Below are 15064 nucleotides of genomic sequence, written 5' to 3'. Positions count from 1 at the left end.
ACAATGTTTTAATTGGTGTTTAATGCAGAGAAAAAAAGCATTTAACTGGTTGCATACACAGTATCATCATTGATAAATTAATGACACAATAGGCTGCACAAATGTAGAATGCAGTCGATATTATTCTGAAAGTAGGAAGTGTCCTGGAAGAGTCTGGAGGTATGATATAAATAATTTACTGAACTCTGTTGCTGACAAGGCAGGCCTACATTCACAACAATGTTTCTTCGAATGACATGAACTCCTCCCCACTCAAGGCACATCTGGCTAGCTCTAGCTTCCACATTCCTCTCACACACACTATTCTCGGCTGCTGGCAGTATGCTGTCCGTCGCGTGTTTTTTCTTTCTTATCCTTTTTTTTCCCCTCTCAATAGATCAATTGTTTATTATTCTCAGTATTTTGGTAAGTTTCCATTCCAGTCATTCAGTGTTAAAAATACGATAGGTTATTGGGATTCAAGCAAAATTGCAACAAAATTGGTAATTTATTTTTGTGTGAATTTTTAACCTTTTTTCATTTGAGGAAGCATCACCAATTATTAGTGACGGCTACATTTCTCTTGTTGCCAAGTTTAATTGTGCTTCTTGCAGCAGCTATTGCGACAAAATTCTGAAACGGATTGTCTCATTAAACAAGCAGTTGATGACGAGAGAGATCAATAGCTTACAGAAAACCTCATTGTGTCAGTTTGCTGTAATGTAAGAGAAGAAATTTCATGTTTATTTTCATGGTAGGAAATTCTCATTTCACTGGCTATCCATGATTCTTAAAAAAATTACGGTCGCTGGAGAGGAAAAAAATTAAATAAAAACTTTAACTTCTGATATATAGTCATATATAAGAATATTCTGTGTGTTAACAATCTGGCAAAATGCTCTCCTCCTTTTGTGCTATCATTTGCCAAAATCTCATATCTACACCTCGTGTGGTTTAGGAGATAAGGATGTTATGAATATTTCATTCTTGCGGAGATGTTATGAATATTTCATTCTTGCAGGCATGTGATCAGGAATGAATGCGCTACATACGATCCTCTTTCTCGACATTGGAGGCAGATAGAGACATCCTCCCAAGTCTGAAGAAAAATTCAATGTGTCAACTAAATTTCAAAGAGAGCAACGTATGGTGTAACATGCACCAAATGCAAAATCATAGTGACTCGTATTTTTCATTCCAAACTTTTCGAATTTTGCGCAGTGTCTTATTTAAAGGGGTATATCACAATAAGTATGACCATTAGTGAAATGATGAGCACTTCACCACGAAACTGATACACAATGCTAGGTGCAACCCAAATATCAAATATTTTTACTGGATAGTTTCTGTATCATTTTTTGAGGAAGATTACAGGGTGGGTGCGATTCGATTCTGCCAGCACAGTGCGTCACAAACTGCCGCATGCAAAGAATATGTACACGTCTCTGTATATGCAGGACCAGCACGGGATGTGCAGAATGTGCACATCACACTGCAGTGTCATGCCATGTCTCACATGGAATACGCGTCTCAATTGGCGTTTAGCCGTACAGTGCTGAGAAGGTTCTTTTACTGGAATTTCAGTAAATAATTAATAACTTTTTAAATTTTCTTGCACAAAAGAGATCAATCGATCAAATAGTAGTCTTCATTGACATCAACTGAGCTAGTTACATATTCTATTATCTACTATTATTTAAATAATTAACCTGAGATAGAAATTTTAAGTGAACTGTTGCTTCAAATTGGCACAAGTTACAAACCGAAACAGTTTCATTATCAGCATGGCAGTACGTGTGGGCAGATGTAAAAAACATCACCAACAACATTTAGTTTATATGATTTATGTGACTGTTATTTTTAATTAATTGTCAATTTCTGTAAGAAAGAGATGCCATATATCTGGCAGGTCGATAGACACACAAACAAACACAAACATACGCGCACACACACACATATCCATCCGCATATACACAGACTCAAGCAGACATTTGTAAAGGCCTTTACAAATGTCTGCTTGTGTCTGTGTATATGCGGATGGATATGTGTGTGTGTGCGAGTGTATACCTGTCCTTTTTTCCCCCTAAGGTAAGTCTTTCCGCTCCCGGGATTGGAATGACTCCTTACCCTCTCCCTTAAAACCCACATCCTTTCGTCTTTCCCTCTCCTTCCCTCTTTCCTGACGAAGCAACCGTTTGTTGCGAAAGCTTGAATTTTGTGTGTATGTTTGTGTTTGTTTGTGTGTCTATCGACCTGCCAGCGCTTTTGTTTGGTAAGTCTCATCATCTTTCTTTTTAGATATATTTTTCCCACGTGGAATGTTTCCCTCTGTTAGTAAAGATATAGAGAGCATGAACTGAATTTGAGTGCTGGAATAAAAATATGCATTTGTTTAATTTGGGGACAACCTATTTTATATAGAGCAGAGTACGGTATGTCATTTTGTTCAAATGTGTTGTGCTCATCTTATGTCACATCCAGATTTAAAAGTGCACTATTGTATAAAGAATTGTTAAACAAGGCTGGTAATTGTTCTGAGTTGTTAAATGACATAAATGCTTGGTATTTGTGGAGAAGAGGTGCCAGTTTTATATAAGACGATGGCCATCTTGCCTCTTTTGCACTATTCTGGACGGAGTTGTAGAGACAAGACCTCTGCTGGTTTGGGTACTGGTGTAGCTGCCTGCTTTTGGGACTTAAAAGTTTTTCCAGGATGTTGGTCTCAATACTTAGAGATAGTCCACAATAGTTCCATGGGACTTAGAAAAGTCTGCAGTGTTGAGGACTCTGATTTTATCCATGAGTAGTTGAGTGAAACTTTATGGCTTGTTAAGCTGGATCGGACTTTGAATTATTTACACTGAGTTTAACTTCAACTCACTTAGCTAGTTGGACTTGGTTGATTTCAATGCCGGTTAATACTTAAGTTTGTTAGATTATGTGGTTATCGGACTTACATTCTATTGTAATAGTGTTGATCTGCCTTTGAAGAATTTTAGCAGTGAGCATTTGTGGCTTTTCTTTATGTTTTAGCTTTTTATGTATTTTTAATTATGTGTGTTTGCCAACCATTATATTGGAGACTGAAGCTAACTTCATGTCGCTTTACTGTGTAGTGGAGTTTAATCACATGTCTTCATTAAGTATGCGAGATAAATAACTATGAACACCTCTCATCTTGGGGTCTAAATGACATGCCTTCCTTTTTAATCCTTCCCAGTCTATCCCTCTCTCCTGCCCAAGAAAAGAACTATTAGTTCTGAAAACTACGATAGTTATGCACATATATATATATATATGTATATTGGCAGTACAGACAGTTCTGCTGAAAGTAAGTAATGGCCAGCAATTCTGTCTCTTAATTTTATAGTATTCTTAAAGAAATTTTCCTTTTGATAGAATTAATTATTTTTCAATCAAACTTGCAGGAGGGCAGAACTCCTAGTTGCAAGAGGAGATCTGCCAACAGCTAGCAGATGGTTGTCACATGTTTTAGAACAACCGCTACTAACATCAGACTTTGATGAGCCTCGTAGCTGCCCTGCACTCAAAGTTCGTGCATTGATTCTGGCTGCTGAGCTGCAGCCACCAGCAACAGCACTTTCTCTGTTGTCTCAAGCAGCTACATCTGCACAAGTGCACTACCTGTCATATCACTCTGCAATCATTGCTTTGCATCTCGCCAATCTTCAGGTATTGTATATTGAGGATTAATCTGAGGGCAAGCAGAAATTTCTCAGCATGCCAATAGTGTTGTTCATATAATTGAAATCTTGTTTATGTTGTTAGTGTTTGGCACACAGTAATGTAAGCTGCATGGTAATTCGATGTGCTTTTATTTATATAGATTTTAAAGTTGCCACTGTGCATTCTGAAATGGATAAACTTTAATACCACATCATCATAAATGGTTTTTGTATGGTTTTAATCAAGTTTTACCAGCAGCCTGCTGCTTTATTTTTAACAAATAAGAGAGGGTTAACTGAATTAGATACAGACCATACATCTCTGTTAGTGAATCAAAGAGAAAAATTTGCCATATCTCCAACCACAATGAAAACGCTAAGAAAGTGCATGAAATGGTATTAAGTGATTGATGTATGAAGTAGCTGATTGCGTAAGCATGTCAGATGGAAAGTACAGTTCATTTTAATTGAAGAATTAACTACAATAAAACTTCATGAAAGATGATGTTGCATTTGTTCGATGGTAACCAATACCAAATCAAAAGATTGTTTTTAGCAGTGTTAGAGTCATTTCTAAAATCGAGAATTTTTTAAGTTTTTTATTGTAGTTTGGTGCTATGACAGGCCAGCAGTTCGTATTAGAAATAAAACTGATACCAAAGCAGTGGTTAGAACCTGTTGGCTTTGAGTGGAAATTTGTTGATGGAAGAGAGACAAGCTATCCGATGACATCCACACATCTCAAATGGATCATTTTAGCAGGCTTTCAAATTATTTGAATTTCATTTCCGTTTTTATGAAAGAATAATGAAATTCAAGATGAAAAAAGCATGTTATGAGCATAAAAAGATATAATTAAACATTTAAGAATATTTCCGGAAAACGGCCAAATACCTATTATGGATTGCTATAGAGGCAGCATGGCTTGGTGAGACAACATGGATCAGTATTTCTGCAGGGGATTTCCAATGACTTGGTTGAGTTCGTACTATGTTGAATTGCTGCATTAAACTGGGCAAAAGGAGGTCCGACACAGCATTAGAACGTTTCTCGTGAAGTTTGTCACCTCAGTATATGTTTAAGTTTGTTTGCTTATACATATTACTCATAATGAGGCATAAATGTTAACTTTTGTGGTAATGCCACCACATTGTATTATTTTAAAGAAATGTAGTGATGACGAGCAACAGCCACACCGGTTGTCAGATGATCAGCTTGTTTGGCAGACATCGACAGGGTTTACACACTGGCCACTAGGAGCACTGTGAAATGCTTTCTCCTTGCTGCGGCACGAAGTTCAGCAACATAATATTACAACTTGTCCTCTGGATAGATGTTAATACACGAAGTTAATTTGAAGAGTGTCTGCTTCGCAGGAGAAACGAGTTTGGCAGGTTCTCGCATAAGAGTACGTCACCGGCAGGAAATCATCCCAGTACCTCTGTCATTAAAGGAGCAAGGTTGATGCATGCATGGTGCCCAATTTGTTACTGTGTACATTTTAGAGTAGGCATCTGCCAGCACAGGTGAAGGCCACTACAGCATTACAAACAGAGATGTCACTCGATGCCGTAACAGATCTGGCACACAGGATTCAGTACACAATCATACAGACCTCCTGTACAGGAAGTATGATGGCATGTAATAGCTCCTCATTGGTAACATGAGCGGATTATGACAGTCTTTTGAACAAACTTGACAAGCTGAGTAAGGAGATGGGTGAATTGCTCTACAACCAGAAATATGGAGGACGGTTCGGGAAGATGGAGAAGTTGTACGTCAGCGAACTTCCCAGTAGCCAACTATTCAGCCTGGACAGACCTGAGTTGGTTCCACAAGAAGTTTGGAGAACAAACATGCAAGTGAACCTCTTCATGTACCTACCTCAGTGGTATACAACATGTGGAATTAATTGTTCCAGATAGCCAGTCGTCATCCTTGCACCTCTTCCATCACAGACCATAAGACAGGATGCAAGTTTTTGGTGGACACAAGTTCCAACCTAAGTATTTTGCCATGGACCCAGTGACACAAATATCAATCAGCCACCTCGCTTTGTCTTTTGGGCTTAATAATTCAACCATTGCAACATGGACATGGAACGCAACACACTGAGCTGGACCTTACACCTCAATGCTCCATGGTGTGAAATTTCACTGTGTTGGCTGTAACCAAACCAGATTTTTAGCACATTATCGTCTGCTGCTGAACTTTGCCAATGCTCATCTAATAGACAGTGTCACCAGACTATCTGCTGACGGTTTCCATTGTAGCGCGGCCGTACACGACACCAAATTGATCCAGCCCAAGGGCAGTGGGTACAACAAACCTCTATAACAGTTCCTTGGTATCATATAGAACAGTTTCCTGGCATCACGAAGCCTTCTGGGGTCCCACATAAGGTGTGTCACTACACTGTACATTATATCAACATTGCTGCAGGCCTACTGATTTCATGCAGGCCCAAGCTTCTTACCCCTGACTGATATGCCATTGCCAAAGAATAATTTGATACAAGGTTGAAGGAATGCACCGTTCACCCGTCTAGTGGATCTTGATTGTCACCCACATTTAGATCAACAGTGAACAATTCAGCATGGTCATGTGGTGATTACCATACCCTGAATATTACAACAATACAGGATCACCCCACTGGTTCTCTGTTGAGATATTATAATTATGTATAATGTGGGAAAAATGTATTTAGCAAACTAGATTGCACAAAAACATATGCACAGATTGCTGTAACTGAAAGATATATTTGGAAAATGGCTGTTGTAACGCTGCTTGGACTTTTCAAAAAGCCCGTTTATAGCATTCGGATTGAGAAATGTTGCTCAAACATGGCTGAGATTTGTAGGTTCAGTTTTACAAGGCTTGCAGTGTTGCTTCGCATGTCTTGATGATATAATCATTTTTTCAGCAACCCTCAGACGAACACAAACAGGACCTGATTGAGGTACTTAAGCGCTTTGACATATACGGAGCAGTGCTGAACACCTCAAAGTATGTTTTTGGCCGGGCGGAGATTACCTATTTAGGCTATCTCGTTTCATCAGCCAGATCTGCCATTACAAGAGGAAATCAAAGCTATTTTCAGCATTCCATGGTTGGAAACTTCTAAAAAACTGAAGATTCCATGGAGTTCTTAACTTTTATTGACATTGACCGCATCATGTGGCAGAATTCAGAGCGTCTTACTGCACCATTAGCTGGTCCTAAGATTAAAGGCAAAACGCCAGTGTTTTCGAAGCAGATAAGAAAATTATAGCTGATGCATCTTTTCTTGCTCATCCAGCTTCAGAAGCACCTCTCGTGCTCGTAGCAGCACTATCCAATCAGCAGTCAGTATTGAATGGAGTGCTATTGGCAATTGGCAGTTTACAAATCCATTAAACAATTGGAAGTGAGAGATTTCGTTATTTATACAAACTATGAACACCTAACGTGTGCCTTTCAACAAAATGATAATGAATGTTCCACAAGACAATACAGTCAGCTAGAATTCAGAGCACAATTGACCATTGATACATATATCAGGAATTGTCACTGTAGTGGCAGACTGCCTGTCCTGGGTGAGCAGTATCATGAAGACAGTGGACTTAAGGCAGATAGCTCAAGTACAAGATTCTGACTGGGAATTCCAGGATTTTTTAAAAGATACTACGTCTGGTCTTCAACTTAAGCTTGTTGATGGTCCAGCCTCAAATGAGAAGTTGTACTGCAAGATTTTGTATGGGAAAACTCACTCATTCATTTCTTTGGAACTATGTAAGCAAGTCTTTGAAAGATTACATAACTTACGCCACCCCAGCGTGAGGGCAACAATTAAACTAATAGCTAGCAATTTCGTGTGGCCTGGAATACAAAAGGATTGTTGAACCTGGCTCCCGTTTGCATACAATTCCAGTGCAGCAGGGAATCTTGCCATGTTCCTGTGCCGATAGGAAATTTTCCAGAACAGCAGCATGATTTGCATATATTCATTTTGATGTAATAAGTCCACTGCCTCCTTCAGTAGGACAACATTACCTACTGACAGTAACAGACCTTTTTACATGCTGGGCAGAAGCCATACCGGTGGATAACATTTCTACTGAGACACTAGCCACTGCACTTGTGTTGCGCTGGATCTCTCATTTTGGGAGCCAACTCCACATAACGACAGAAGACAGCAGTTCAAAACCACTCTATTTACCCAACTGACTAATTTCACACCACTATCCACCACAGAAGAAGTTACCACCCTGACAGAAATGGAATGCTAGATGCTGGCACCGGTCGCTTAGAGCCGCGCTACTGTGCCATGAATCAAAATGGACATCTGCCTTACCATTGGTTTTGCTCGTCCTACACAATGTGTGCAAACTGGAGCTGGATGTCTCACCAGCAGAGCTAGTACATGAGGAAGTCCTACAGCTTCCCAGTGAGCTCACCCATCCACGTGCATTTTTGATGGACAGCATTAATACACCAGAATTCACCACCCACCTCAGAGAAAGGATTATGCAGATCTGGCCACGACAAGCATCATGCTTTTGTACTCCACAATCCTTCAAACATTGAGAGTTATTTTACTGTACACGTGTAATGTTGCGAACAAACTGCCGCTGACATCTGGTACCCTTCACTTCATTAACGGAGGTGAAAAAACACTCGAAATCCTTGTAAACAGCAAGATGAACACTGTTCCCATTGACAGAGTAAAGCCACCAGCATTTGCCATATAAGGATGTTCACACCCACATCTCCCAACCAGATGAAACCTCTACCTGTCACCAAGCAGCCTCCACCAGAACCTTCACCGACTCTGACTCAGTGTCAATTGCATTGTGGATGACAGGTACACTTCCTGTTGCGGTTCATGGATGGCACTCGGGCATCAATCGAGGACATTGCTCCGCTTTCCCAAAGGAAGCTGTGTAGTGATAACAAGTGACAGCCATGGCTTCCCTTGTTTATTCATTTATTTGGTTACCTAGCAAACAAGACTTGATTGCATATGTTTTCGTGTTAGAGAGTATATTATTTTTTCTAGTTATCATGTTGAATGTGAAGTGCTATTTCAAGCCACATATTCATTCGTATCTGATTGTCACCACAACTAAAGCACAACATTGAGTTTGCAAGTCTAACAACCTGTGGTTTTGTCACTGAAATAATGGGCAGTTTTGCCCAGGGAATATTCACCAAGTTTGAAAGTGAGTGAGCTCATTTGTTTCCTTGCTATGGTGCTCATTTCTACCTTGAAACCTACATTTTCTCACGTGTTGTGATACCACCAGAGTAGTCTTATGGACCTGAATTCTTCTGAACCAGTCAGAAGTAAAAGAAAATCTATATCTGTGCTAGCAACCCTGCAATCATCTCTGCTAATTATTTCTAATTTGGCCTGTTATGTGCTAATATTAAGAATATTTGCATCTGGCAATTCAGGAATAATCTTCTATAATTATTATTTTACAAAAGAATTTGATTAGGTTTCTGTTCCTTGTTACAGAAATCAGGTGTCACCTTACTGAGAGCACTTATTTATTGTTAATGTACAGACTTTTGGCGAAAAATATGGACTTATTTATGCTCAGATAATTTTTATTATATGGATATCACCAGTAATTACTATAAACATTCACAATACTGTAAAAAAAATTTTTTACGGGTCTGTGACAGTATTGTCAGTGTGTAAAAAATTGAAGTTGTGCACATTTAACAGTATGGTCACAGATCCAGAAGAATTTTATTGACTGTGACAGACACTACAGAAGGCTATGCTTCCATTCACATTACTGGTTTCAGCATGTTAACTGCCACATTCAGATGTAACAATAATCCACAATTAGTTTAGTCTTGATCTACAAACACGAGTTACATGCACACTGAACATCAACATTATTTAAATAAAAAATATTTTTAAGGTAAGATGATTTTGAAACAGACCAAAATGTATAAAACAATTTCTCCTAGCCCCATATAAATTATTAACACCATGCAGATGGACCTAAAAATTTGTGGCTGTGAATTTTTAATAGCTGTGACATTACTTGTTAAATGTCAAATGAAAAATGCAGGGTGTGTGCAATAGGTAATTGCTCCATAAATAGGTCACCTAAGTCACTAAGAATTTCAGTGCACTGCAAATGACATGAACTGTTGTTTGATTTTTCTTAACAGCAGCTACTCTCTATACTCCTTACTATTATTATCTGTTGCATACATCCCACATTTTTCTTTTTAAGTTTTAAGGTCTTGTCAGTACAGAACTCTGTGTTTGTGAATTTTTAATACCTATTTGTATGGGGTTAGTACACTGTGGGGCTAGGACAAATTATTCTACACTTTTTAGTCTATTTCAAAAACATATTGTATTAAAAAAGATTTTTAATTAATTGAATATTTTTCTGCATTTGAGTCTTGTGTGTGTGTGAAATTTTTCATTCGATTTCAAACATTTTTATGAGATTACTACAGCATATGTGGTAAATTTGAGAGTTATTTCAGTTTTCCACATGAGTGAACCAATATACTGTTTCTTCCTACTTATATTTTCCAAAAAGACCATGAAAGATTAGATTAGATTAGATTAGATTAGATTAATACTAGTTCCATGGATCATGAATACGATATTTCGTAATGATGTGGAACGAGTCAAATTTTCCAATACAAGACATAATTAAGTTAATTTAACAACATACTTAAGTTAATATAACAACTTTTTCATTTTTTGTTTTTTTATTTTTATTTTTTTTATTTTTTTATTAATAATTTTTTTTTTTTTTTTTTTTTTTTTTTTTTGTTTTTAATTTATATCTAAAAATTCCTCTATGGAGTAGAAGGAGTTGTCATTCAGAAATTCTTTTAATTTCTTCTTAAATACTTGTTGGTTATCTGTCAGACTTTTGATACTATTTGGTAAGTGACCAAAGACTTTTGTGCCAGTATAATTCACCCCTTTCCGTGCCAAAGTTAGATTTAATCTTGAATAGTGAAGATCATCCTTTCTCCTAGTATTGTAGTTATGCACACTGCTATTACTTTTGAATTGTGTTTGGTTGTTAATAACAATAAAAATGAGAGAGATTGTAGCTCACAGGGTGTCTTACCAGCAATCCTTATTACCATGAAATTTTCGTGACTGGAACAGGAAAAGAGGGAAATAGCAGTGGTACACAGAGTAACCTCTAAAAACAATCAATTATTGACAAATTATTTAACTGGATAGATTTAAAAAAACGCACTCACCGAGTGGCAGCAGCTTTCGGGGCCAGTAGCTCCTTCTTCAGGCAGAAGGGTTGAAGGGGAAGGAAGAGGGGTGAAAGAAAAGGACTGAAGAGACCCAGGAAAAGGGGTATATTTCGGGAAAGTCACCCAGAACCACGGGTCAGGGGAGACTTACCGTACAGGATGAGAAGGAAAGCTTTTGGTGCTATGTTGAAAGTCTCAAGTTTCAGGCTTATAAGAAAGTAAGTTCAAATCAACTGCAAAACTGAAGAAACGGATAAAAAATGACCCAATAAAAACTTGGTAAAAATAATACAAAATATGTCAATAAAATGTGCATTCATTGTGCCTTCACATGCAAAAAGAGACTGAAATGAAAATATTTTTGTTTTCCCTAAAAAGGTTTTAAGAAGAGGGGAGGGGGTGGCAATAGCTCCATTTCTTTCCTTAAAAGTTTTTGGCTAGTGAAGGTTTTCAGAAGAGGGGAGGGGGCGGCAATAGCTCCATTTCTTTCCTTAAAAGTTTTTGGATAGTGGTATCCAGTACATACACAGTTGTGTACCTCACTCTATCCATTGCAAACGATGATCATGAAAGATGTTTTCAGTTCACTGGAAATGTAAATGTCAAATTATGAATTGCATAGACTTCAACACAAGTATTGAATTCTCAATTCTCTTGATTGTCAGTGTGTTCCTCATTGGTGCCAACCAAAAAATTTTGAAGGTGGTGAATATTGTATGTGTACTTGTTGACTGACTTCAGTGCCCACCATTTCTGTGTGGCTGCCCCAGATATTTGATGATGTAGAGGAGTACCTTTGGCAGCATTATTTTACCATAAATAGAGGCACATGGGTAAATTTTCTAATGTCATTTCAATTACTGCTTTATAAGCTATTGAATGTGGAACAGTATTTAATGTTTCATCAGATCCCAGACAAATATTTCATGCTAAAAACAAGCAGCAGTACATCCTTTGTGCATGAAAAACGTTAGTCAAAAACCGAGTAATTAATCTTCAGGTAAGGGAAGGAGTAACTTATAGTTGAGGCATTGAATGGGTAGTCAGCAGATACTCAAAAAAATTGAAAATGTTGATCTCTCTCTCTCTCTCTCTCTCTCTCTCTCTCTCTCTCTCTCTCTCTCTGCCCCTCCCTCCCTCCGTCCCTCCCTCCCTCCCTCAACCACACACACACCTATATTATCTCAGTACTACATTGCAATGATGGGGAGTAAAGATTTGAGGGGAAGGAGACTGATGGCTGAGAGGTAGTAAGGAAATAAGATTGCAATTTGAAAGGGGGGAGGGGGGAGGTGGGATTGGGGTGGCAGGGGTTGTGAAGCAGTCATTAAAGTTCAGTATGTTGTGTTCAGCAGTTTGTCCTGCCACTGCGTCATCTTTGATTGTGGCCACAGTTGGCAGAGGTCTTTCATTTGGGTGGATGGCAACTTGTGTTCCTACTCACATAAAGAACAGTGTGGGGTGGCAGGTCTGTTACTTCATTTGTAGACTTCATTAAATATAGATGTAGGTTCAATACGTGAATATGCCATAAGAGCTTGTAAATTAAATAATGGAAAATCTAGGATAGCATGTAACAATATTATGAGGAATATTAGAGAAATCTTTCCTAAACACCCAGAATGCCAAACCTCTCACTTGGTTCAGATTCATTGAGGACGTCTTCATGATCTGGATCAAGGTTGAGGATGTCCTATCCACATTCCTCCAGAACCTCAACACCACCTCTCCCATTCGCTTCATGTAGTCCTAGTCAATCCGACAAACCACCTTCCTCGATGTTGACCTTCACCTCAAGCATGGCTACATCAGTACCTCTGTCCATATCAAATCTACCAATCACCAACAATACCTCCACTTTGACAGCTGCCACCCATTCCATACCAAGAAGTCCCTTCCATACAGCCTAGCCACCCGTGGCCATCACAACTGTGGTGACGAGCAGCCCTCTTAAAATGTACCGAGGGTCTCACTGAGGCCTTCACAAAGCACAGTTATCTTTCCAGCCTTGTACAAAAACAAATCTCTTGTGCCTTATCTTTCCAGTTACCTACCCCCTCCCAAAGTCCCACCATCCAGCCACAGAGGAGCATTCTCCTTGTGGCTCAGTACCACCCAGGATTGGACCAACTGAATCACATTCTCCACCATGGTTTCAACTACGTTTCGTCTTGCCTTGAAATGAGAAATGTCCTACCCACCATCCTTCTCATTCCTCCCACAGTGGTATTCCGCCGCCCACCACACCTACACAATATCGTTGTCCATCCCTAAACAACCCCTGCTCCCAACCCCTTACCTCATAGCTCATATCCCTGCAATAGACCTAGATGCCAGACCTGTCCCATACATCCTGCTGCCACCACATACTCCAGTACGGTTACAAACACCTGTCCCATAAAAGGCAGGGCTACCTGTGAAACCAGTCATATGATTACAAGCTAAGCTGCATCCTCCGTGCTGCAGTCTATGTGGGCATGACAACCAAAAAGCTGTCTGTCTGCAAGAATAGCCACCGACAAACTGTGGCCAAGAAACAGCTGGACCGCACTGTTGCTGAGCATGCTGCCCAACACAATGTTCTTCATTTCAACGGCTGCTTCACAGCCTGTGCCATCTGCATCCTTCCCTCCAACACCAGCTTTTCTGAACTGCACAGATGGCAACTCTCCCTGCAATATTTCCTGTGTTCCTATGACCCTCCTTGTCTCAACCTTCATTAGTCATTGTCATTACCCATTTACCCCTTTCCTGTTCCAGTTCCAGCACTACACCGCCCTCTATTCCATCAACACAACCAATAGTTTTACTTCTTTCCTTTCCCACCCTCCTTCCAATCGCCTGACTGCATTCATAGATTTTTATAATATGGGTGGATGACTGTTATGATTTTTCCAGTGGAAGCTTAGTGGGCTTTTACCTATTAACTGTCCTTTGTAGTATTGCTGTATCTTTGAAAAATCAATTGCCAGCACTGTAATTTTGTACATCCTCATTAATTATTATATTGCATAATGTACTATATTTTCTATACTCAGACTTATTTTTATCTAACAGATTAAGCTGCTAAGTTTTCCATTTTTTGTTTGTATTTTTAAATTCGATTTTCCTTTTCTTTAAAAGTACAGAAGACAATTTCACCAAACTTTGTACATCTTATTTTTACATGAAAATGCAGCTTTGTATCTCTCTCCCTTGCTGGATGTGAATATATTTTTATTTGTGTATAAACTACATATTGGATTTGGCTCAAACTTAGTATTTCATACATCTGCATCATCCTACACTATTCTATGAACATATTATAAAATTCTACCAATATTTAATTTCTGTCTTACACAGTGGTGCAATTTTTTCTCTGCTATGAGTACATACAGTGCCTCAGCATGACCTTGAGGCAGGGTAGGTGAGTAAGGGAAGTACCTCTCTCCTGCTCACTGACCACCGTTACTGTGCGGTAAAATTGGTTGCTTTCCCACAGCTCTGTAGGAATTAAGAGCACCAGTGAGACATGACATGACAGCTTTCACACATGTGACTGGCTCTGATAGTACATGTAATTCCTGTGATGGGTATGGAATAAAATGAGCTATGTGGATGCATAGGAATGAACTTGCACTTGGGTCTTCCACTGAGATGTGACCCATGTGGCAAGGGATTTGGAGTAAGTGTAGCATAGGGCTGATCCAGGATATTTCATAGATTGGGTAGGCTGCAGATTAACACTTGTGGAGAGGTGGGAAGTGTTGTGGAAAGAATATTCATTTCATATTACACATAGCCCTAGCAGTGGATGTGATCAAGTTGTTCCCCAAAGAGCTGGAACTGTGTACCAATTCTGCTGTGACTTCTGCACAGCCTTTCATATTATGGGTCTGATCATCAGCCAGTGGTACTCTCCCCCACATCCCCATTATGCTGTCCTGTCCTCAATATCTTCTAACCACCCCGGTCTCTCACCCACTTCCAATCCCCCAACTCCATGGCTTCAGACTCCAGTCCATTAATACACCATTATCTCTTTTCTCAAAGCAGTCTCCCTCTTCCTTTGTTCTCATGACCAACTCTCACCCCCCCCCCCCCTCCCCCCAACCTCCCAACTTCCCATGCCACCACTCTAATTCATTCCACAAGCAACCATAGTGAGTGGATAGCTT

At 39.3% G+C, this 15064-nt stretch overlaps 1 protein-coding gene across 2 annotated transcripts in view; it reads left to right on the top strand.

The window, feature by feature from the left end:
• Positions 1–15064, top strand: part of LOC126187377 (anaphase-promoting complex subunit 5) — a 148020-nt gene that overhangs the window by 120133 nt on the left and 12823 nt on the right. For both annotated transcript variants that reach the window (XM_049928425.1, XM_049928427.1), the window contains one exon: positions 3408–3672. In XM_049928425.1, the coding sequence (XP_049784382.1) occupies positions 3408–3672 (265 nt within the window). The remainder of the gene's footprint in view (positions 1–3407; positions 3673–15064) is intronic.

The sequence above is a fragment of the Schistocerca cancellata genome, chromosome 5, assembly GCF_023864275.1.
Source record: "Schistocerca cancellata isolate TAMUIC-IGC-003103 chromosome 5, iqSchCanc2.1, whole genome shotgun sequence".
NCBI lineage: Eukaryota > Metazoa > Arthropoda > Insecta > Orthoptera > Acrididae > Schistocerca > Schistocerca cancellata.
This window is presented reverse-complemented; position numbering and strand designations above follow the sequence as displayed.